General features: G+C 35.0%; 4 protein-coding genes across 4 annotated transcripts; 3 read left to right on the forward strand and 1 right to left on the reverse strand.

Annotated features, from left to right (window-relative positions):
* Nucleotides 1-4,190: 4,190 nt before the first annotated feature.
* LOC131011748 (uncharacterized) lies at nt 4,191-4,937 on the forward strand. The gene is made up of 2 exons (XM_057939579.1): nt 4,191-4,787; nt 4,902-4,937. Exons 1-2 carry the CDS (start codon nt 4,191-4,193, stop codon nt 4,935-4,937), a joined length of 633 nt encoding a protein of 210 aa, XP_057795562.1.
* Nucleotides 4,938-8,105: 3,168 nt separating this feature from the next.
* LOC131005116 (callose synthase 3-like) lies at nt 8,106-12,576 on the reverse strand. Its single transcript, XM_057931931.1, has 9 exons — nt 11,984-12,576; nt 11,158-11,237; nt 11,013-11,052; nt 10,806-10,929; nt 10,032-10,487; nt 9,252-9,586; nt 9,112-9,164; nt 8,971-9,031; nt 8,106-8,312 (listed from the first exon to the last, which is right to left on the reverse strand). Exons 5-9 carry the CDS (start codon nt 10,114-10,116, stop codon nt 8,193-8,195), a joined length of 654 nt encoding a protein of 217 aa, XP_057787914.1. The 5' UTR covers nt 10,117-10,487; nt 10,806-10,929; nt 11,013-11,052; nt 11,158-11,237; nt 11,984-12,576; the 3' UTR covers nt 8,106-8,192.
* Nucleotides 12,577-16,294: 3,718 nt separating this feature from the next.
* Nucleotides 16,295-17,177, forward strand: LOC131011753 (uncharacterized). The gene has a single exon (XM_057939592.1). It carries the CDS (start codon nt 16,407-16,409, stop codon nt 17,175-17,177), a length of 771 nt encoding a protein of 256 aa, XP_057795575.1. The 5' UTR covers nt 16,295-16,406.
* A 2,840-nt stretch (nt 17,178-20,017) lies between these two features.
* On the forward strand, nt 20,018-23,737 carry LOC131005118 (cytochrome P450 71A8-like). The gene is made up of 2 exons (XM_057931932.1): nt 20,018-21,193; nt 23,028-23,737. The coding sequence occupies exons 1-2, from the start codon at nt 20,288-20,290 to the stop codon at nt 23,616-23,618; spliced, it is 1,497 nt and encodes a 498-aa protein (XP_057787915.1). The 5' UTR covers nt 20,018-20,287; the 3' UTR covers nt 23,619-23,737.
* Nucleotides 23,738-26,162: the final 2,425 nt, after the last annotated feature.

Genomic DNA, 26,162 nt, shown 5'->3' on the forward strand with positions numbered 1-26,162 from the left:
TCTCTGGCGAATATGACTTCTCTGGCGAATGTGATTCCTCTGGCGAGTGTGATTTCTCTGGCGATTATGATTCCTCTGGCGAATATGATTTCTCTGATGAAAGCCATCTCGCTGCTCCCCGTGATTCCCCTGGTAAAATCATTCCTCTGTTCCGCATATATTACTCCTCATCAGCTACTTCCCCCTCTGGTCTGACTAGTTTGCAGGGAAAATTTGAGCGGCACAATATATGATTTCCAGGGAAAATGTGGAAAAGTACTCCATTTTATGTAGATATGGGTGGTCAAAGTTGAAAATTTAAAATTTGCCTCTAAAACTGAAATACGGTAGAACAATATGATCTATTTTCATATATAATGTGAAGAAACAATGTGCATAGTTAGAGCATCCACAATGGTTACACGATAGCCATTACACGATAGGGCTATCGTGTAACCGTTGCGGGAGAGGTTTACACGAGGGCTACACGTTCTATCGTGTAGCCCTTTAAACGGTAATATATAGGCGCGTGTTTTGAATTCGAATTTTAAATCAAAATTGGCAGCTTTGACTGCTTTGACTCCTCGGTTTGTGTGCCAAAATTTGACCGTTTGAATTTTTTTTTTATTTTTTTTCAATTTTTCTTCTCTTTATAACTACATCTTCCTCCTTCCTCTTCCTCACTTTCACTCTGCAATTCTCCTTCTTCTTTCAATTTCTTTCATTCTTGTTCCTCTTTCAAGTGCTTTCATCTTATTTCTTCCGACAATGGCGGAATCCGACCACGGTTCTTCGTCTGATTCATCCGACGGTGTAGCTCATGCGATCATGGAGGAGATAGAGTTGCAGAAACAACTGCTTGCTCACATCTATGGCCAGCCGGCTCCGGAGGCGGGACGTGTGAAACGTCACCGATCTTACGTCCACCGTGATAGAGAGGAAGCCCACCTACGTCTTATGCAAGACTACTTCCACGACATTCCGACGTACGGACCTACATTTTTCCGGCGGCGTTTTCGAATGCAGAAGGAGCTTTTCTTGCGCATCGTGGAGGCTGTTCAAGGTGTAGATACTTTCTTCCACATGACCACTGAAGCAATAGGTCGGGACTCTCTTTCCCCGTTGCAGAAATGCACGTCGGCTATCCGCCAGTTAGCCACCGGGCTCTCTGCGGATACTTTTGACGAGTATCTCAGAGTCGCCGACTCCACGGGGCGTGTATGCCTCAAGAAGTTCTGCAAGGCGGTCATCCGGGCTTTTGGAGCCCATTATCTACGCCGTCCAACGCCGGAGGACATCACACGCCTTACCCAGATGCACGAGGTGCGACACGGATTTCCCGGGATGCTCGGGAGTCTTGATTGTATGCATTGGGGGTGGAAGAATTGCCCAAAGGCGTGGCACGGCGCCTACACACGCGGGGATCAGGGAGAGCCCACCTTGATATTGGAGGCCGTTGCATCCCACGATCTGCGGATTTGGCATGCCTTTTTTGGTGTCGCTGGTTCGAACAACGACATCAACGTTCTCAACCAGTCGCCTCTCTTCGCCGACGTGTTGGATGGAACTGCCCCGCCTGTGCTCTTTCAGGCGAACCAGCGCTACTACCAGATGAGCTACTACTTGTGCGACGGCATATATCCAGAGTGGCATTGCTTCGTCAAGAGTCCACCGATGGCGACAAATCAGAAGGAGGCGAGGTTCAAGAAGATGCAAGAATCGACACGAAAGGATGTTGAACGTGCCTTTGGAGTCCTTCAAGCACGGTGGGGAATAATTCGCAGTCCCGCGCGGAATTGGTACTTGGAGCACCTCCGGGACATCATGCTGTGTTGCATCATTTTCCACGACATGATTGTGGAGCACGAAGGTGAAGGAGCAACCAATTGGAGAGATGACGACGCGGGACATGGGGCGTCTAGCAGTGACTCGACGGAGAGTGGTCGAGCAACCCCCGTTTCATTCGAGGAATATGTCCAAAGAGATGTCCTTCTCCGAGATAGGCAGTTGCACGCCGCGCTCCAATATGATTTGATGGAGCATGTTTGGGCACGTTTCGGACCTCTAGGGCCGGAATAGTTATTTGTAGTATTTGTTTTTATTTTATTAAATTTTATGTAATTTTTAGGAATTTAAAAATTAATGCAATTTAAATTTGAAGTAAATTGTGTAATTTAAATTTATGAAATTAAACTTAAATGAAAAATGAAAAAATCAAAACTAATTCTATCATGTAAGCTATCATGTAACCCCACTGCAACATCTTTACATCATGTGGTCCCCCATCATAAAGTAGGCTATCATGTAAGCTATCATGTAACCCCATTGCGGATGCTCTTATAGGACCTATTATTGTACTAGTATCTAAAATTGCATACAACTGCATATGATGTGAAAGATTTGAACGACAATGAATAGCTGAATTGGGAGGGAAATGCATGCAAAAAAATGCAGAGGACTACTTCATTTTATTGTACTATTTATAGATAAATATGTATAGAATGAGTGGGAGTGGCCAACGTTAAAAAATTAAAAATTGCATCTACAATTGAATTATTGTAGAATAATAGGATCTATTTCATCTATGAATATGGTGCATAGTTATAGGACCTATTATTGCAGTACCTAAAATTGCCTACAGTTGTATACATGAGTGTGTTTACTTTGATAAAAAAAGGTTTGAAAAAGTATATTTTCCATTATTTTCACATGTTTCGTATGATGGATAATTTTCTCCGGTCAGGCTGGAAATTTTATTCGACCAGCCCCTTTTCACTCATTTTCTCACAAATGTTAGATAATATTATTCTATTGGGAGGGTGTGAAAATATTTTCTAATATTTTAATTTTTTTATCTAACTATTTCTAACAAAGTAAACACATAATAAAAAAGAGAAAAATATAATATTATCTCACCTTTTTTTATCCATCCTTTTCAAATGAAAATTTTACTATCAAAGTAAATGCACCCATTGTGAAAAATTTGAGCGCAATGAATAGGTGATTTCGAGGGAAAATGCTGGAAAAAATTATAAGATTACTCAATTTTAATATATTAATATAGATATAGATATTGATATGTGTGAATACGACACTTTTCTTAAAATATTTCAATAATACCAACACATGTTGATTGATTTGTACTATTAAAATATTTCAATAATACCAACACATGTTGATTAATTTGTAGCAAACTCAACATCCTTTTGTTCTTCCATTTAGAAATATAACATGAAAATTAAATATTTAACATATGTTGTGTACACACAGTAAAATATACCTTACTAAATTCGTCATACATTATACACATTTACCTTCAGTATGAAGAAATCTTATATATTTACTTTATCTTTACCTACGGTATACCTTGATTACGGTATGGATAGTACAAAATACTTTTACGGTACCTTTGTTTAGATATACCGACTTTCACAATATACCAGAATTGTCGATATTATATCGAAATTATGGTATACCGGCGGTGACGTAGCCAGTGGGGGCATTGGGCCCCACTGAAAATTTTAAAAAATATTAGAGGTATTTTAGTAATTTCACATTTAATATTCAATAAATACATAAATGTATTATTTTAGCAATAATCTCAATTTCTCTCTACGCAATCGTATGAGATGAGTTAATGATTGTTTGATATCTTAGAGCATCACCAACGCTGGGTGCGAAGGCCGGATCGAACCCGGCCTATCGCACCCAGCGCCGTTGCTGCACCCGGGTGCGAAGGGAGGGGGGCGATGGAACGCACCCGCCTGCTGTGGGAGCGAAGGAGGGGGCGTGTTTACACACGCCCCTTTTCAAACCCAAAAAAAAGGAAAATTAAAAAAAAAAAAATTAAAATCGGCAGATAGCCGTTTTTTTCTATCCGTTTTTTTGTATCCGTTGGTTTTTTTTTTTTAAAATTCTTATATCACCTCTATATATATATATCAACAAATACCTCAAACATTTATAATTCTCCTCATTTTCTTCTTCATCTTCTACTTATATTATTTCAACAAATAGCAATGGAAGGCGATTGGAGCAACTATTGGCGTGAACACCCTCAAAATCCATCCCCCGACGAATCAAATGCTTCCAGGCAAGGATTCTCGCCGTTCACGCAAGAATCGAATGCCTTTCAAGCGGCGGCCACCAATTTGAATCACCGCTTTGCCGCCGTTGCCGACCCCGAGCCCGACGTGAAGGAGATTGCTTCTATGCCGCCGGCCAAACGTAGCAACTATTATCCGCCAGAAACGGTGCTAATTTGTCGTTTGTATTGCGAGCACACCCACGACTCTGTGGTGGGTGTCGACCAAAAAGGGGCGAAGTTTTGGGGCTCCATCTGCACCCAATACAATGCTGAAAAGCCTCGAGGATCTATTTCACGCGACGTCACGCAAATCAAATCTCTCTTTCAACGGGTGGCGAAGGATTCGAAGAGGTTTGAGGCCATGCACAAAAAATGTCACGATCAATGGAAATCAGGCATGAGTGATGGTCAAATCGTGGAGCAAGCAGAGGCAATGTGGCTAGCCGAGTACCGTGTTCCGTTCCGGTATCCGCATGCATGGAAGATCTTGCGCGAGTCCAAGAAATTTGCAAGTCTCGGCGAGGATGTTCACTCCGATGTCCATTCAGACAAACGATCAAAGGGCTCCGACGGTCTTCCCACAACGACTTCTAGCGACGCGAGTATCTCCACCCGGCCCCAAGGGCAAAAGGCGGCCAAGAGAGACAAACGGAAAGGCAATAAAAAGGTCGAAGAGACGTCGGAAGATAACCAAAAAGCTCTCGGGTACATGGCGAATATGGTGACTGCAATGGAAACGTTTTCCCAAGTTCAACGTGACCTCGCCGATAGCATGTTGATGAGCCAGGACACCTCTCAAATGAATCCCGACGAATTGGCGTTTCACATGTGCAAGGTGGCGGAGATCAAGCAACGAAACAACATCCGCTAGATTTTTAGGATTTTTTATTTTATGTTTGTTTTAATTTAAGTAATTTAGGATTTTAATTTCTTGTATTGCAACTTTATTTCAATCAATGTAGGATTTGAATTTTAATTCAATGAAATTTTAATTTATCAATTATTGTAAATTTAAAATGGAAACTAGAATAAAACTAATTCAAAAATAAAATAAAATCTATTGCACCCAAGTGAGTGCAATACCATTGTTGGAGTGGGTGCAAGCGTTGGTAATGCTCTTAGCAAAAATAGAAGGGAAATGTTATTATGGTAGGGTATTTGTTTTTTTATTTTTTGTAATATTATGATGCAACTAATGCAGAATTGTGATTTTATTAAAATTGCTATTTATTTGGAGTCTTTTTATATTCTTTTTATGAATTTATTATAATATTATGATTATTACTCTCTTCGTCCTACCTAAGTTGATCATCTTTTTTTTTATTCTAAATTTAAGAAACTAGTGTTTTAAGTGTGTTTGGTAATAAAATGAGTAAATGATTATATGTTTCTTTGCATATATTTATTCTATATAACAAAATTAATTAACTTAATTAGAACAATCAAAAAATAAATATTGATCAAATTAATTAGGACGAAATAAATATTTTGGGCCCCCTAACTGAAAAGTCTAACTACGTCACTTTATATCGGTCATTGCCAAAACTCGATACATGATATACCGATAACTTATTTATTTAAAACTTGTTTACGACATCTAATAAATATAAAAACATCACAATAATTAAAATATATCACAAGTTAAAACGTCTCAAGTCTCAACAATAAAAGTCCATCTACTTGAAAATTCTAATTATTTTTATGTTACTGTGAGTTGTTATATAAGTTATGATGAAGAGTAATATATGCAGAGCAGAGGAATGATCTTTGTCAGAGGAACGGATGTCGCCAGAGGAATGGCTCTCGCCAGAGAAGTCACTAAGGAACAGAAAGGCGGTTTGCCCATGCACCAGAGCAGAGGAATCGCCCGCCTGTGAACGAATTTACCATTATGCCCTCGACCACGCGTGGAGCATGTTTTTAGAGGCGAAATTACTATTTTATCCTTAGCATGTAATCTATAAATACCCATGCACTCGTGCTTTGTAACACACGCTCTCACTACTTTTGAATACAACATCAACTTCACTTGTGTTTTAAAGCAATTCAATTGTTCTCTCTCACTTTTCTCGATCAAACACTAGGTATAATTCATAATTCGATAATAATTCACCGATTAAACCTTCATCCGTTCATTTACGATTCACCAAGTTAGTTGCAACTTATTTTATAATTATAATCATAACTACAATTATATATTAATTCTTTTTTCCTTTTTATGATTTTTTCTTTGGGTTTTTCGTAAAAATGTTTTAACGAGGTTCAGGCCTTAGTCGGCGTCTATGTGCCTTCAAGGGTTTAGATTTTTCTTTTTGTCTTTTTTATAAAATATGGCATTTAATCAATATATGCTATATACATCATTCTATAATGTTAATCAACCAGTTACTTTTAAAAGTCTACTTATGAATTCTGAAATATATTTATCTTTATCTTATAGTAAGTCCATTTATATTTTATAGTTATTTATATTGATATCTCATTCTCATTGAATTAATCGATTATTTATTTTAATTTAATATAATTTGATTATATTTACCCCCACTCATTTAGGTTAAAAGTATATTTATGAGTTATAAAGCATGATCTCATAGTCAATCTATTTATATTGTATATTTACTTATATTGATATATATCTCAGTCTCATTGAATTAATTGCTCTATTTATGATTTTAACTTTTTATATTAAAATAGTACATCAAAATATATATTAGGATTTTATGAAAATAAAAATACATAAAAGTGGATATTATAATTTGTCATTAATAATTTACAATGTATATATATACATGTGGGTGTACGCGCGCGCGTGTTCAACTGTGCATACCGACATGTACAAGTATAATACTATATATTGAAAATTGCGGCATAAGACAATATACTGGTAAACTATAGTATTATATATACCGTAATGTCGATATACATCGGTATACCACAGTAACTAAAAAAGTTATATATTTATCTATTGAAAATCTTCGATACAATATCATATCTTACTGCAAAGTCCACGAGCCGACCTACAATATTTTAGGGCTCCTTGGTAGATGTAGTGATATTTGTTGGTTGTATAATGATAAGTGATAATTGGATAGTGTATTAGTTTTATACCACTATAGATTAGCACACTACAATAATTCAATTATTAATGCGGCAACTAATCAATTATGTCTTTGGTTTGGGTACTTAAGATTAAATTGGCATGAGATTGAATTAGTTTATGATTAATTTGAGATTAATTTTGTCATAAGAGATCAAAATTTATAAAACAAGACTAATTTTATATGACACTATCTAACCCACCAAACCAACTATATGTTTGTTGGTTGAGTATATTTACTTGCCTATTTCATATAGGTGATTGATTTCATACTTAATTTGATATTCACAAACTAATTAAAATTAGTTTACACACTACTAGAAAAACGCACATAGATAACGGATTTTATCCGTTATCTATGAGCAAAAAAAGCATTGTGTATAGTGGTGTTATCTATTATAGGTGTCATACACAACGGTTTAAAAACCGTTATCTATGAAGGGAAAAGATAACAGTACAACCACACATACATAACGGTTATAAAACCGTTATCTATGAAGGGAATAGATAACAGTACAACCACACATACATAACGGTTATAAAACCGTTATCTATATTGATTATACATAACGGTTTTCGACTGTTATGTATTATAATTTATCCGTTATCTATTCCATAATATATATTTTTTCATATTATAGTTAACAGTTTTTTATACTTTTTATAACGGTTTAAACCGTTATCTTTGTAAGAAAAAGATAACGATTTTCCACTGTTATGTATTAGAATTTATCCGTTATGTATTAGAATTTATCCGTTATAAAAAGTATAAAAAACTGTTAACTATAATATGGAAAAAAAAATATTGTAAGACATAGATAACGGTTTTTTGTACCTTTTATAACGATTTTAACCATTATCTTTAATATTTAATATTTTTTTCTCAATTTTTATGTTATTTATATCAAGAAATAAATAAATAACTTTAAAACAACAAAATGATAAAATCAACAATAACAATATTATATATTATCCAAAATATTCGTACATTATCATCCGAATGAACCAAGTATCAAGTATCTAAGATCATTACATATTTCGATTCACTTCCTGGCTTATCCACTCCGACAAAGTCCTCATTGACCTCTCAAAGGCTTCCTTCGCGCTCATCTTCATCTTGATCTTCCTCCCTTTTTGAAAGTAACATCCCTTGATAACATACAAACATATACGCCACTTGTCAAATACTCAGTTATATGAAAGGAAAATAGTGTTAAAAAAAGATATTATGCATACACTAGCATTATTGATTGAGAAAATCCCCTTCTGAAGAAATGATAAAAAGGAAAAAGACATTGTTCTTCATGCATATGTACATTCAAGGAATATGATGGAGTTAAACCTCAATATTTTGTTAGTTATCAGCCAGATCTAACTAAACCTTTGGGTCTTTTTTTTTTCTAACAAATTTCCAAAGAGCAAAGGATAGGAAACTTATCCATGTAAAGTTCAAATTCCACATATCTACACAAGATATCAAGATGCCTCAGTTTACAGTATAAATCATAAATATGTTCTGATATGACTATATACAGTTCAGAGCATCGATACGATATCACCTTCTTTCAGTCCACAAATGCTTACACCCTAACAGAACATGAGAAGACCACAAATTCTGGAGAACAAATAACAATAAAGCTGACCACACAAGGAGCAGCAATGGGTTTTGATGAAAATGACCCATGCTTAAAGCCATAACAGGGCCATATTACAGCTTATAAAAAGTGCAAATGAAATCAATAGCCACCATGTATTTCAAAAAAAATAGTATGATGACTAAATAAAAAAAGATGGGAAAGGTAGGCACCTCGATATAGAAACTGAAAGCTAACTTTGTAATGGTAAGGAGCACCCAGAATAATGTATACCTGATAATTAGAAAAGGATATAATTTATTACAAGATATCATGCTATAGAATACAAAAAGATCTTATCCTTAATGCCTTACTTGAAGAGAGAAAAGGTACTTTCATGCATTCCCCTACCAACATAGAGCCGAGGCTGTAGCACATAAACATAGAAACAAAAGTTACCACCTGTTTTTTTAATGAACAATACCATGAGAATATAATGTAACACACATCACACCTGGGACCACCACATCATTAGCATCACAATCTTATAATTGGACCTCTCAAGGAACCTACGAACGAAAGGAAAAAGGAACAGAAAGGCAGCGAGAAAATTTGGCGATAAGTAGATTACAACAGCCAAGATGAACAATGAAGGAGCCCTTGAGCTGTTGCCAAGCCAACTTTTGATAGTTTGAGCAAACCCAGGAGCATTCTTCCATGTATAAGCGTAGGTAACAGGCAGGATGACCACCCAAGCAGCAGCCGACACAACCTTTAGAATGTATCTTAACTTGACATGGAAGGACATGCTCTGCCTAGCTTTCCAACTCAGAATTACATCAAGGATCGCTGCAACAGTTATGCAGATAGATATCATGAGGAAGAAGCAAAATGGAAGTTTTGTTTCAGTGGGATCAGCTGAAAACTATCAGAAACCAATGACAAAATCATAGGTGAAGATCATATCTGGTTCACAACAGTATGTATTCCCAATAGTTGCATCATTGAAATGTTACCAAGGGCATGCCACGATGCATATGTGCATAAACTACAAAAATACCAGATTAATCCTCTCCTTGACATCCAAATGTCAAGTAAAAGGACCAGACGAAAATTTAAAGAAAGATTACATATCTGTCCACTGATACATATTAAAGAGAAGCATTAACATGTAATACTAGCACATAATCAGCTTGCAGGAAAAGTCATTCATCTAAGCATCATGAATATTTTAAGAGTTACAAACAAATACTATGAAAAAGACTTACTTTCAAATACAATGAAATCAATATACCTTGTCCAAGTTTCAATATTGCAGCAGTTATAAAGATGCTCAGTACTTTATTGAAAACACCATCTTCGAAAAGATTGCATCCCATTTTCAACAACTAAACCCCATTAACAGAAGAATCTCTTAATCTGACATTTCTTTGCAAGTAAACCAAACACGTCTCCTCAAAATAAAATGTCCAATCAAGCTATCAACTTAACTGGTCAAACTTTGCACCTCTCACTTATCCAAACTTATCTGTATTTTTCTAGAATATACTTTCCCAAAATAATAGTTCATGGAACAGAAACACAAGAGAGCTTCTTGGAGATGATAATTGAAAGTTATATGGTTAGATTAATTTCAGTTTGGGTAGAAATATACGTACGAAATGGATACCTGTTGAGTCCCATTCAAAATTCCCTCCAAGGAGTTTGTGAGTTTTACCCTCCCATCAGCGCTAGTAATAGCATTTTGGAACTACAAGGGGGAACAAACATTTATTGAATGTCAGTGGCGTCCACCATCACAATAAAGCTGCAAACTTTATATAAAGAAAAAATAATGGGAACATAATTTTAGTAAAGAGATTATGCTACAATATCAAACATCGGTCCCACATGAAAGTGTGGAATGGTATATAAGAGGATGTCACAAAGTTACTAGAAGTGATAACAGATTCAACAAGACAACCAGATACCAATCACAATGAAACTAAATCAAGCAAATTATTAAGACCAAAGCACAAAATGATATGCTGAGGAAGAACAAAAGATGGACTAATTCTACAAGCTTTACCTGCACATTAATTGAATTCAACAAGGATGTTTCTTTGAGCATCAAATCTTTAATCTCCAACAAAGCATTATATGTATCATAGTGCTTCCGTGTTTGTCGGAGCTTTTTCTACAAACAAACAAATCTGTGTGCAGTTCAGCCTTATATATAAGCAAATAGCACAGAGATATAAATACTTATGATATTATTAAAATGCAAACTCTTTACCTGAATTTGAGTGTTAAGTTCAGAAAGTCGGAGTTCGTACCTGCATTGTTAATCAGAAGTTCAAACAAAGTGATGAAAACTGAGCAAGTAAGAATTTTGTGTTGTTAATTTCAAAAGTGATGGAAGAAGATGCTTAGGCGGGTACTGTATTAGTTCAGCCTGTGCTGGTACTTCATCAAGCTGCCGCTTTAGTAACACGATTGATCTTAGCTTTGTGGCGAGTTCCTATCATTGACAGAGAGAAAACATCGTCAGTCTCGAGGAATTATCCTTAAGTATCATCTCTGCTCAGATTAAATATCGATCATCTGAAAGCACATAGATACTACTCGATTAACACCACATAGATACTACTCGATTGAACCCACATAGATCACAACAAATAACTTATCAAATACTTGAGCTTATATAATGATTTAAAAGTTTACAGATTTAGGGTCAATCCAAAGTTGGTGGAATTCATTCCAAAGCCCCATTAATCTAGAAATTAGATAAAATCACCTGATTGGCCTTCTTGGCAAGATTCCTGAAAATGACAGAGCAATTCCCTTAAGCTATTCTGATTTAATAACCAATTTCTATCCGAACAATGCAACAAAATTCCCAGCAGTAATCAGAAGGAGAAAAACAGTTGGAAAATGGTAAAAAGAGCTGATTCAGATCTAGAAATTAAACTGTATAATCATGGAAATCTCAAAACAAATACACATCAAAATAACACCAAAATTACCGTAGAAACGTGGGCGGTTCCAACCAAATATACAATTGAGGATAATCGAATAACAAAGAGATAATTCAAAAACTTGAGCAAAATAGCTTGACAAAATTAAAAAATTTGAGCAAAATAGCTTCAGATAATTTAAAAAATTCGAGCAAAAGCCCTAATCTAAATCATATTGTTACCAACAAAGTTCAAAAATTAGGGATTTGGAATGAGATTTGCGTAAGGGATGAATAATTAGGGATTCTACCTTGGTGGTGGCTATTGTAGAAGGCGGCGGCGACAGCGGCGGCTCCTAGGGTCTGCGATTGAGAGCTCGATCGGCGACAGCTGCTAGGCCTAACGGACGGAGAGAGAGAGACGGGTGCGGTAGGTGGCAGACGGAGAAGCAAAAAGCCCGATCTGCTGCTGCTGCTGCGAGAAGAGCGGCGTCGGCGGAGGAGAGGGGTGGTCTGCTCGTGCTCGGTGGAGAGGAGAAGGGTGCTCCGCCGCTCGATCTGCTGCTGCGAGAAGAGCGGCGTCAGAGGCGACGCGATGCAGGGTGGGTGGGGGCAGGGGCGGTCACTGACTCACTGGCACCGGCGTCCGGTTGCTCGTGCAGCGTCGTCCGGCGCGGCGTCACCGGGGGGAGGCGGCGGGTGTGTTAGGAGTATTGGAGCAGAAGCTTGAAAATTAGATTTTGAGTTAGGTTTTGAATTTTACCTAATAAAAATATATATTTATGAAAAAAAATAATGTTAATACATAACAGTTATATAACGCATTTCTTAACGGTAAAAAAACTGTTGTAAAAAAGTGTTAATAGATAACGGTTGACGTAACGGTTTATCAAACCGTTATGTATGTAACTAATAGATAACGCTAAAAGATAACGGATTACATCATACTGTTATCTATTGTTATGGATAACACTACATAGATAACGGATTTCTTCAGAACCGTTGTCTTTTCTAGAAAATGCGCTCATACATAACGGTTTTTTAAAAAAACCGTTATGTATGAAGTGTTATGTATGTGAAATTTTGTAGTAGTGACATGGTTTGTTTGGGGTTTCCGAATTTTGGAATGTTGGTCCGATTTAGTCTTTAGATCTCATTCAACCTTATACGTATGTGGATGAGATCCTCTATCAGATAATTTATTGTGTCTCATCGTATTCCATTATTAATTTTACAATTTTATAGTATAATTATTTATTTAAAAAATTAAAAATATTATAAAGTAAATATTACTTTTGTCACATCCCAATTCTTGAATGAATAAATATAATCGAGGTACAACTAATTTATAGAAATAAACAAGGAAAAAACCTTGTTAAAACCGAAATAGGATTGAAAGTCGAGCTATGCCCCTTTGGATCACAAGTTTTGTTTCATGCTTTTGACAACCGACATTCATTAGCATAAATTCAGTAGTGAAGAGCCTAAGCTCGGTCAAGTATATCATTTAAAATTTAACATGAAGATCTTCATTAGTTGGGATAACAAAAGACGGATATGAGTGATTGCTACAGCGGAAGTCTAAAATAGGAATTTAACCCTAGCCTCAGCTCCGTCCCGTCAGCACCAGCCAGCCAACCTGAAAATATTTGAAAGTATTTTTGGGCTAAGTATTAATGTACTTAGTGGGCATGCATTTTTGAAACATTTCATATTTTCGTAAAGAGCAGTTTATCCAATCATACTTGACATAACTTAGAAGGTTTTAAATTGAAAGAGGCACTTCTAAGCATGTTAAAATAATTTCTTTCATTTGTGCGCACATGTCACACTCCCTTTCTGTTACTCGCTGTGATCCCGGACCTTTTAGCCACCGATGGATCTATTTCTCCCATTGCACTTGCCCTGAGGACGTAACTCAGACAAGTTGAAAGGCCCTTACATTACATGCTTCGGAACACATCCAGCAAGCACCCTTATAACGCCTCTTAGTTAGTGCCCGATGGAGATCAACCCACCGAGCCATCTAATGAGTGTACACAATTCTCAAATAACGTGTTAGGCCATAAGAGAACCTCAATTGATTCGTTGTAGCGAGCCTTAAACAGAGCAGAGTGCACATAAACATTTTATTGGTTAAACAGTTTGCATTTCATTGAATAAATAATTTGCATTTTATTGAAACATTTAGAGCTTAATAACTCAATCATACTTTATACATTTGGAAAGTAAGCCCACCTGGATAGGCAAAGCCTGAAGATCATAATCACATAAACTCGTCTTGGGAAAACAGCGCTAATCCCCTTGGTTCATAAAGCCTACAAGAAATTCTATTCTTAATAGGTCTCGTGAAGCCAACTTAAAGTCTTAGTGGATGTACTAAACATATTTGATTCATCACGTCGGGTTTCCAAAATTTAGTAAATAAATAATTTAAAACTAAATCCTTGAGTTAAGGACACCAACAATATTCTTACTCAATTTTCTTAAATAATTTGATTTATTAATAAACCAATTAAATCATGAATGCTTTCACTCACAAAAATACTTGATGCAAATCATTTCATGCTTAATCATATATGCACATAATAATATTAATATTATTATGCAAATCATTCTTTAAATTAATTAATTAAACTAATGATAGCTCAATCAATTAATTAAAATGAGGCAGCCCAATTTAATGCACCAGTCCAGTTCGTTTTTTTTTTTTTAAAAGGAGCCCCAAGACTGAAGTAAAAACCGGCCCACATCTCAAATGAATAATCCCAGCCCAAACCTAAAGCCCAATACATCAAACCCTATTATCATCTCCCCCCATCAGACACGCACACACACACTTAACTATAACTCCCTCACTCTCTCAAGATCTGCCCGGCGAAATCGCCGCCCCTCCGGCGAGGCCGCGCCGCCGCTAGTCAACTTCTCCCTCGTAATCTCTCTCTCTCCTCAGTCAGTGGTAGACCACTACCACCGCCGGACGGACAACAACGATGAGCTGCCGCCGCCTCCCTCGATTCTCTCTCACCCTCCTCAGTCAGCCTCCACCCCCGACTCGACTCATACCAGAAAACAACAATTACTTCCACAAAAGCCAACATGACTCAAGACTCAAGACTCCATTTTTATCAACATGCTTCAAATCATTCTTCTACTCTTCTTTTCTTTTAACAACAGTCATGCCTTGTATATATGTATGACAATGTATGCATATGTATTTTTGTAAATGTCATTTGTTCAAAAGTCTTGGTTCAATCCATATGTGAATATAACATAAGAGTAAAATTGTTGCCTGCTATCCATTAGAGATTTGAATACTGGAAAAAGTGTTTTACTGAATTTGGGGTGCTAACCGTGAATAGATATAAAATGGGCAGAGTGATTTGTAGATGAAGCATTGAGAGCTTTCGGTTGAGTTTGTGGAGCCTGAAACGTGTGGTATAGGTGAGTGGAGCTGAAAAAGGATCTCACATAGTGCTTTCTTTGAAATCTGAAAGATGGACTATGGAAGGAAATCAAAGTTCACAGCTTACCTTGTTCGGTTGTGTTTTGCTTGGCAGAGAAGAGAGAGCTTTGAGTTGCTGGGAGTTGTGAGAAATGTGATGTGTGTGAATTAGTTGTCTAGATTTGTGTTTATTATCGTGTGTTTTTCTTTGATTTTGCCCAAGTTCGTTGGCATTTTGTGCATGAATTGCATGGATGGAGAATAGAAGATGGCGGATGCCGTGAGTTCGAGAAAGACGCGAATTTGATGAAGTTGGTGGATTTTGAAGTGAAGATTAGAGATTGGACTTGGAGCTAATTATTTTAAATTTATTTAAGCCTTTAAACTCTTGTGTTTTAATTAATTAGTTTGGGCTTTAGTTTGTGAGGGCCGAAAAAAACCCATGTTTGGGTGATGGACGGCTACTTAGACCATGAATAACGGCGCCCTCCTCCACCAAGTGGTCGACCGCCACATAGACATTAGCAATTAAAAAAAAAGAAAAAGTTTTGCTTCAATTTTGGAAGAGACCGACCTCGGTCTCCAGCCGATGGAGATGAGACCGCCTGGTCTCTCTACTTTTTTGTCCACATGTCACCATTTTATTGGTGATAAATTTAATTTAAATAGTAGTATGATATTTATATATAGTATGATATATATATATATATATATATATATATATATAAATATATATATAAATATATATATAAATATTTATATAACTTTTTTTTTCTCTATAAATAGGCTAGACATTTGTAATATTTTTTCACACTTCAAAATCCTCTCTTATCCCATTTTTATCAATTTCTCAATGGACCCAAGAAATTTCTTCTCAAATTCTCCAAATATGATGAACTCTCAAAATTATTCTCAAGATTATTATCCTAATCTTGATAATATTCATATCCAAGATTTTGAAAACAATTCCAACCCCCAGTTTCCAAATAATCTCACTCATGAAAATGTCCAACCTACAGACACAAACAATTCAGGTGGTGCATGTGATTCGCAGGGTAAAAGACAATTTGTGCAGAGATAATGTGAGATGCATGATAGTGTGAGGATGCATAGCTTTACTTTTTAATCTATTTATACATTTCAATTACATCAATACAACCAACACTTCCAAAATGTCGTCAAATAACAACTTTGATGATAGTTCAAGTTCAACCTTTGATCCTTTCGACTTCACCGAATTTGATGAATGGCATGAACGCCTTACATTACGAAATCGAACACTTGACTCCATGATAGAGGATGTTGCTTTCAGCATTCCAACTCTATCCCTACAACCTACAAACCACACAAATAGAGCCCGACGACGATTCATTGAACGACAACGTGAGAAGGGCCATGAAGGTGTGTTCGAGCAATACTTTTCTGACGATCCGATCTACACTCCAGAAGTTTTTCGAACCAGATTTCGCATGCGAAAGCCATTGTTCGAACGGATAATGAGCAAACTCGTTGCTACCGACCAATTTTTTCAACAAAATCGTGATGCGGCTGGTCGTTTAGGTATGTCTTCGATTCAAAAATGTACTGCAGCTATGAGAGTCTTGGCATACGGGACCGGAGCAGATTTGCATGACGAATACCTCCGAATGAGTGCACAAACCATAAGACGATCAGTTGAAAAATTCGTTGAAGGTGTAATTAACAACTTCGGAGATGAATACCTCAGAAAGCCAAATGAAGAAGACCTATCATATTTGCTGCATGTCGGTGAACAACGAGGTTTTCCAGGTATGTTGGGCAGTATTGATTGCATGCATTGGGAATGGAAAAATTGCCCTACTGCATGGGCAGGGCAATATGCAGGAAGAAATGGTAAGGCGACAATCATTTTGGAAGCAGTTGCATCTCAAGATTTATGGATCTGGCATGCATTTTTTGGAACTCCGGGTTCCAGAAATGATATCAACGTGCTTGAACAATCTCCTGTGTTCAAGGACATCTTGGAAGGTCGAGCACCGGAAGTTAGTTATGTTGTAAATGGTCACGAGAAGAATATGTGATATTATCTTACTAATGGCATATATCCCCAATGGGCAGTATTTGTCAAATCTATTAATGGTCCACAGATTAGGAAGCACCAACTGTTTGCCCAACATCAAGAGGCTGCTCGAAAAGATGTTGAAAGGGCATTTGGTGTTTTACAGGCTCGTTTCCATTTTATCAAAAGACCATGTCTTATGTGGGATCGTGATATGATGGGAAAAGTGATGTTAGCTTGCATAATTATGCACAATATGATAGTGGAAGATGAGAGGCACACTTACCTTAATTATTGTGATCCTGCAGAATTTATGGAAGCTAGAAGATTTAGTAATCAGAGTGGAGATGTGGAAGAAAATGAAGATCCAAATTTTGAGTTCTCTACAGAACGGATTGCAAGTCTCTCTAGCTATATGAGAAATAGATCACAAGTTCGTAACAGAGAAGCTCACAGTGCTTTAAAAAATGACTTGATCGAGCATATTTGGCAGAAGTTTGGCCGTGAAAATTGAATGTATAATTTTTCTGTGTCTATTAGTATCGACGGTTTGTTTGTAATATTGCAATGCTATTATTGTAATTTATATTTTTAATTTAGTTTGTGTAATTTTTGTATTGCCTTTTAATTTCATAGTTATTACTCGATTTTTAGTTTTAAAATTTTTATAATTTCTTGTTTTAATCATAATTTTATATATTATTTTTAACAAAAATAATTATTAATGATTAAAAATTATAATAAAAATAATTATAGATAACATTGTGGTTGGGTGGTTGGATGGTCATGGATAAATCATTCAAAATAGATGTGGTTGGGTTGGATGAAAATTGATGATGTGGAAGAGAGAGAAATTAATTAAATATTAAAGAGGTTGGATGGTTGAGTGATTGGAATGGTTGCTGTTATTTATGGTCTTAGGGGTTAATCCCTCAAATCTTATTTTTTGGATGATTCCACAATTTCCACTTAGCCGCATATATTAGGATAGAAGTTAGGTTTATTTTGGTGGTTGACTTAGTTTTACACTACACGTTTTATTCCTTAGGTTTAGTTGTTGTTTTTACTTTTTTCTCTCTCTCTTAAAGTTGGCGGCTGAACATCAAGCTATTGGCAGACGAATTTTTCTTTTGATTCTTCAAAGTGGTGATTTATTTTTATTGCAATTTATTTATTGTTTTGATTTTTATGAATGCTTTTATTTATTTGATTGTTTCTAGTTTAATTATGAGTAGCTAATTTATTAATTCGGTGAGAATAATGAAGTATTAATTTAATAATCTGTGAGACCTAATTGAGCATAAAATTGGTTCCTATTGATTTCGATTTGTTCCTTGTGTTTAAAGATAGTTCTGATTTAATTTAAGCCTGACCAACTTAGGTTAAATTGGATTACAGTCAATTGGTTCCCCCAATCTGTAATTGTTGGAATAGAGCTGATTAGTGATAAAGCTACCATGTTCGTAGTAGGAATAAATTGGTGGATGAATTATTACTAGCGTATCTAGGATAATTTATCTAAACTGGGTTCCTTCATCTTAATGCTATTAGAATATTAAATCTAGGTCTGGCGTCTCCAGCTAGGTTATATTTTAATACGGGAAATAAGCAGGTCTGGCGTCTCCAGCTGTCTATCGACACAGTAAGTAGGAATTGGGGTACGTCCGTTGCGTTTCACGGTATCCTATAACTGGTTGGTTGATAGGGATTAATTTATCTTTGCGTCAATGAACAGAGTTATTAAATTAATATAGATTTATTCGAGCCGAGTTACCTTTTCTTTGATTTATTTCTAGTGTGATTTTCGTTGATTTATTTATTTTCTTAGTAAATTAATTTTTCTATCACTTTAAGGCGTGGTGGCTACACCAATTTTAGATCTTTAGGAAATTGATTGCAATTACCCGTTCTCTGTGATTCGACCCCGCTTGTTACTATACTCATTTAATTCTTGGTAAGATTGCAGCAATTATTTGGAGGAATACGACGTCCACCAAAATGTCAAACTAATATGGTTGCATTTGAATTGGTAGAAAGGTTGGGATTGGATTGCCTGCAAAGGCATGGCCAAAAGTTGAGTTTTGGAGTTGCTTGAAATGACAAGGGATGGTGTAGGGTGGCTGATAGGAAGCATAGGGTATGAGTGTCGATTGAACAAATAAATCTTTTGGGTTAAATTATCGGAAGTGTAATATTTCTTCAGGGTTCATAATTAAAAAAAAATTCGTGTAAATGCTAAATGTTTAATTTAAATAAATATGAAATGCATAAAATTTAAATAACTAAAATTTATAAAAGAATTTGCAAATTGTTTGTTGGAATTAAATTAAATTTATTTTCTTTTATCCAGCGTCAATCATCATAATTTATAAGTTCAAAATTAATCTAAATTTAGTAGGAAAAGAACGGGGTATTACAACTTTAAATCTTAAATTATTTTCACATCATAAGTTATACCTTCAACTATGGCAAATCTTTTGTGTAACTTTGAACTATTGAAAAATTGATGTGGCGCTCCGGACAACAACAATCACAATGTTCGTGTTAATTTTTTTGTAATTTTCTTAGATAGAATCATAGATGGCATGTCATCAGAAAAAGTCCACAAATTTCCCAACCTCTTTCTCTCTGTTGTGATACCCTGCATCACCGGCAAGAATCTGTACACGAGGTTCAGCTGCAGCAGCGAGCCCATGCGCATAAACATGGACGCCAGTTGTAGCGAATTGGATCAGACAAGGTGCTCAAGAACCTCATCTGGGAGGCTTCAACACTAACGCCAACAATATCGTCCCCGCCGTCCAAAATCTCGCACAGACTTCCCACTACATTACCATCAACTTTGAATTTATTAAGCTTAATAATTAATTATTGATTTTAAAATTGGAAAAAAGCCTACAAACACCAAACACATGCTAGCTATTAACTGTTAGGTACTTAAAATTCACACGCAATACTTCATTGCTAATTTGAATTTGGATATATAGCGTGATTATATGTTTTCGCCACTTTAATGCTTGTTGATTCCTTCAACTTCTTTCTTTATAAACAGGGACGGATATTGCACCTATAAATGAAGCTAAGTTGATTGATTAATTTTATAAAAATATCAAAGCTTTCAGCGCCTCCAAAATGAATGAAATTCAATTGCATCTCTTCATATTTCCTGCTTTCTTATCACTATTCCTGTTATGGTCCATTAAAAGATGGTTGTACAAACCCGATCCAAAAAAGAAATCACCACCATCACCACCAAAGCTACCGATAATCGGACACATCCATCAACTCGGCTCACTACCTCACCAGAGCCTCCACTCACTGGCCCAAAAATACGGGCCATTGATGCTTCTTCACTTCGGTAGAGTTCCGGTGCTGGTTGTTTCCTCAGCTGATGCCGCTTCAGAAATCTTGAAAACTCATGATCTCGCCTTTGCTAGCCGCCCTGATTTCAAGGCTTTCAAGAAACTTATGTATGATGGTAAGAATATCACGTTTTCGCCTTATGGCGAATACTGGAGGAAGATGAAGAGCATGTTTGCTCTTCAGCTTCTCAACGCCAGAAGGGTCCAATCGTTCCGTCCTATTAGGGAAGACGAGACGGCCCTTCTGGTGAAAAGGATTGGAGAATCCTTAGGAACGGTGAATTTGAGTGAGATGTTTGCCGAGGTAACTAATGATGTGATTTGTAGATCTGCTTTTGGTACCAAATACAGAGTGATGGGAAATGGGAAGCAGCTCATGAAATTGTTGGTAGAATTAATGGAACTTTTAGGGAGCATCAGTATTGGGGATTTCGTTCCATGGCTGGGCTGGATCGACCGTGTTAGTGGTTTGGATCATAAATTGAAGTATGTTGGCAAAGAGGTCGATGATTTCCTTGAGCATGTAATCAGACAGCGTGTCGAAGCTCGAAAGAGGAAGGCCATCTTGGAGAAAGGTGGAGAAAGTTTTCTTGATGTTTTGCTTGAGATTTACGACGAAAACGCTGCTGCTGATTCCATTTCTATTGGAAGAGACAACATTAAAGCACTAATTTTGGTGAGTGTTCACACCAATATTCTCGCTTCAGATCCTCTATTCTAATTTACTTTTTCTACATTAATTATTATATTACTTAATTAATAATCCATCATTACGACTTATTGTTCCATTTCTAAATTTTAAACATCGATAAATACAAATAGTTTCATCATAGTAATTTTTATTTTCATTAGATCACTTGATATTCGTTGTTCCACACTTCATGTCTCATTTTTTTTTATTTTTTTTATTTTCTTTCATATTCTTTTTCTTCAATTTCAGTTTTATATGCTTTATTTAATTTTATTTTTAACTCTATCTAGTTAGAATAAGTATATAATTATTTTTATTATTTATTGTTACTTTTACTAGTTAATAATTGGTTATTAGGATTGATAAATCTAAAATTAAGGTATATAAGTTTTTAAAATTTTAATTTTTGTAAAATAAAAGTTAAGTATAATTCTATTATATTAATAAAATCTATTTTTATAAATAAAATATTATTAAAACAATATATATAATAATGAGATACAGTGGCACAGAAAATTATAGACACTCTCATCTATTAGCATGCTTCTTCCTCATATAGGCCGTTTGCAAGCCTATGCTATAAAATGTAGGTCTAGCCGATTTAAGCCCATCGTGAACACATTAATGGAATCAGGTTGGGCAAGCTAGATATTTCTTGGGCTGGGTAAAAAATAGGGGTTAATGCCTAAGGTCAAAGGTCTTGGTTCGAGTCTCCTGTGGCACGGTCATTTAATTTTTTTATTTAATATTGTAAATTTATAAAAAAAAATAGGGGTGTAAATGTGTAATCATATTTGACAATTTTCATGTATATTGATGTTACTCATTCTACCCATCAATTTTTTTTTAAATTTTTTTTTATCCCTCCTAAAATATATTCTTAATATGTTTTTAGAAACAATTTCACTAACTATTATCCCTACAACATTCATTTTTTGTGGGACACATTCTCCACTCTTTAAATACATAAGACTACCCACAGTCGTGACACTCATCCAACCCAACCTTATTTCACTTTTTAATAAAATATTCATTTCTCTCTCATCCACCTACACAACCCACAACCTAACATAATTTTTACTCCCAATGGTGACACCAACCCAACCTACATATTCTTTCTTTTCACTTTATTTTTAAATTATCTTAATATCTAAAATAAAATATAAATTTAAATTAAATATTTATTTATTATATTTAATAAATAAAATAAATATTTAAAAAAAAATTGTAATTATATTATAATTAAACATTATCATATATTATAATTGATGATTAAAAAAATTTGGATCCATAATGAAAATATAGTGAAATGAAGAAAGAGAGAGTTTTTGTTTGGGTGTAAAAATATAGGGAAGTTAGGCTCTATTTAAAGAGCAAAAAATAAGAAAAAATTTAATATAATTTTAATATATTTTTTATAAAGAAAAAACATTATAAAATTTTGTTTATTCAAATATTTAATCTACCACTTAAAATTTGACAAGTGGTATGGAAAGAGAAAAGTGGGAGGGCGTGACTCTGGGGCGGCAGATCCCCCAGGTCACCCATTTTTGATGACTTTCTATTTAATTTAATCAAACTCCCCACTTTGTCGTTTCTGGTGACCCCGCCTCGGGGTCACCATTGGGGGTAGCCTAACTAGTTTACATAACTAATTTTTATTAAAATTTATGCCACTTTCCCTAATGAAGATGAAGATGTTTAAGGGACAAAAGAGTATAATTTATAGACACTTTCCCTAATGAAGATGAAGATGTTTAAGGGACAAAAGAGTATAATTTATAGACATGATATGACATGAACATGTTATTATATGCAGGATGTGATAGAAGGTGGGAGTGATACCATTTCCACAACTTTGGAATGGGTGATGACGGAACTCTTACGACATCCCACGGTAATGAAAATACTACAAAAGGAAGTAAGAGAAATCGTGAAAGACAAAAAGGATATAAGCGAAGATGACATTGGGAAAATGCAGTATTTAAAAGCTGTAATCAAGGAAAGTTTTCGCTATCATCCTCCGGCCCCACTATTAGCGCATAGGGTAGCACGTGAAGATGTGAAAGTAAAAAGCTACGACATATCAAAAGGAACATTGGTGATGGTTAATGTTTGGTCCATTGGCAGGGACCCTTGTTATTGGGACGAACCAGAAAAGTTTAAACCAGAGAGATTTTTGACGAATCTTAAGGAGTCAAGTTTCGGGTGGATCCCATTTGGAGCCGGAAGAAGAGGTTGTCCCGGGATGACATATAGCATGGCTATGATCGAGTTGTTAGTAGCAAATATTGTGCATAAATTTGATTGGAAATTGCCTAAAGGGGTAGTCCTGGACATGACCGAGCGCGCTGGAATTACTATACATAGAGCTACCCCTCTTCTTGCATTGGCTTCTAAGGCTACATGATTTGTTATCTTATAGTAATATACTTAACATGTATTTCTATTGAGAATTTTATTTTTCGTAAGAAATAAAAATAATGAACAAATCAATAAATTCTATGAATAAACAATACAACTTATGAACAGATGTATTTATTTAATATGATGAAAATCTTGCCCCCTTCAGAATTCGAACCCAAACTAAAATGTTTGTTCATAAAATTATTGACTTATTCATTAAAATTATTGACTTGTTCGTGAGTGTTCACACGAATTCTCAATTCTCAACATATTTAGCATTCTCAACGGAACCTTACTATATATATATAATATATATAATTTCAAATTTTAAAATGTGAAAACTAACTATTCAATCTTATCCGTTAATCTAAGCCCGCACAATCAAAGCAGCCTCACTCCACAGGAAAACATGCAGACACGACTCAGATTGAGGAGACACACAACAAAGACACATGGATGCAAGGGAAATACCCCACGACTGGAGACGTGAATCAACAGGAAGACGATCAAAATGCAGACGGCACAGGAACACAGAGATAGAGGGAGTAAGACAATACTCCAGATGTCAGCAAACAAAGTCTGCCTTGGCAGCCGTCATATTTTAAATCCAATATTTGCATAATCTATATCAAAATAAAGCTCTTGTCATGATCTTTAATTTGATATGCATATCAAATATTTTATAATTAGTCGAATTTCATAATTTTAAAAAATAAATAAAATAGAAAATAAGAAGTTAAAGGAAAAGAAAAAAAAGTTGTATAGCTTATAAATAAACTTTCAATTTTATTCTAACTACAAAATTGCCACTCAATTTTAAAATTAATTTGAAATCAATTTGAAATTGAAAGAAATAAATGGTGTAGATTGGTTTTAAGTTCTTACAATAAAACAAGTTTTTATTTGAACTCATCTATATATATATATAGGGGGCCGCTCCAATGAGACCCCCTAATTTTAGTGAGATCTAGGGCACGATCTGGTGCGTTTATTTTATCAATCCTATGGCTGATATTGTATCTGGAGGGTGATTTTTTTTCGTATGGTTCGAATCCTGGAGGGAGCAGAATATTTTAATTTTGTTATTCATCAGTATATACTGCATTGTTCATCAGTATATGCGGCCCTGTTCATCAATATATATGTCTTATTCATTACGAATTTTTTAAATTTTATTTTTCATCAGTATATACATCTTGTTCATTAGATATACGTTTTGTTCATTAGTATTATATGTCTTATTCATTGTACTCATGTTACACGAAAAATAGAGGGTCTCACTGGAGCGCGCCCCTATATATATGTGGGCTAAAATGAAAACACATTTTAGAATATAAAATAGGAACTATTTTCAGCCCTTAGATCATCAAGATCTATAATTGATTCATCACCTTGTTGAATGAATTCATTGGTATGAGTTCCAATCTCATAGATAGCAAAAAATTTATTTTTCGCAATTCATATATTTACACAACAAATTCATATGTGTTCTGCACAGAATTCATACATTTAGGGTAGTTCGTATTTTATATGTTAAGAAATATTTATGCCGTAGCTCTTCTCTCTCTATATATATACACACATATATGTCTCATTTTATCTTTTTTTTTGTGGTGAAGTTACTGTTACTCATTTTATTTACAATATTTCACTAAATATTTAACTATTACTATAATGTTTAATGACGTATAAATCATTTACTCATTTTGCTTGGTAGATTTTGACATGTGAAATGTCGACAATTTTGTTTAATGAGATTCGTGAGAATTGGAAAATTTATGGGACGACCAATATTGAAGTTTGTGAAGTAACCCATCGAGTATAATTGGTTTTATTTTATTTTGGATAAATCCTTTACATATTGCTATCTAACTGTGAATGTAGGAACTAATAAACTATAAATTTTATTTCCACAAAGTCATACAACTTCGAGAAATACCAAATTACTTTTAATATTATAATAAGTAAAAAGTTGGCACACGAATTTTATTATCAGAAGCAAAAGATTCATGCATGACCCCAATTTGAAATGCATTGGCATTAAACTTGGTTTTTATTATTGTGCACCACATGATTCACGAGTTTAGGTTATACTCTCTCTCTCTCTTTCTCCCCTAAAATATGTTAATTAATTTCACATTCCATACCAATTTCTATTTTTTGGTTATTACGTACTAAACTATTTTATTTCTACCTTGCACAATTTCTATCGACATTTAAATATTCTAGCGCTATTGAACCCGCGGTAAGCAATGATACGTGCGTATTAATCAATATTTCATGTCGTAGAATCTTAACAAGAGATTTGCTGTCCTGTATGCTACGGTTAGAAGTTAAACAAAATGCTACCCTTCAGGTAAAATTAAACATTCAGATTTAACAGGTTATTTGACTAATTAAGTTTATTTTGAACTTCTTATAAGTTCAATCATCTAATAAAAAGTTTCAATAATTTATGAAATAGATGTAATATATATATATATATATATATAGAGAGAGAGGATCCTGTGAGAATGATATATTTTTGTGACACCTAAGAACTAATCAT

The sequence above is a fragment of the Salvia miltiorrhiza genome, chromosome 1, assembly GCF_028751815.1.
Source record: "Salvia miltiorrhiza cultivar Shanhuang (shh) chromosome 1, IMPLAD_Smil_shh, whole genome shotgun sequence".
Lineage (NCBI taxonomy): Eukaryota > Viridiplantae > Streptophyta > Magnoliopsida > Lamiales > Lamiaceae > Salvia > Salvia miltiorrhiza.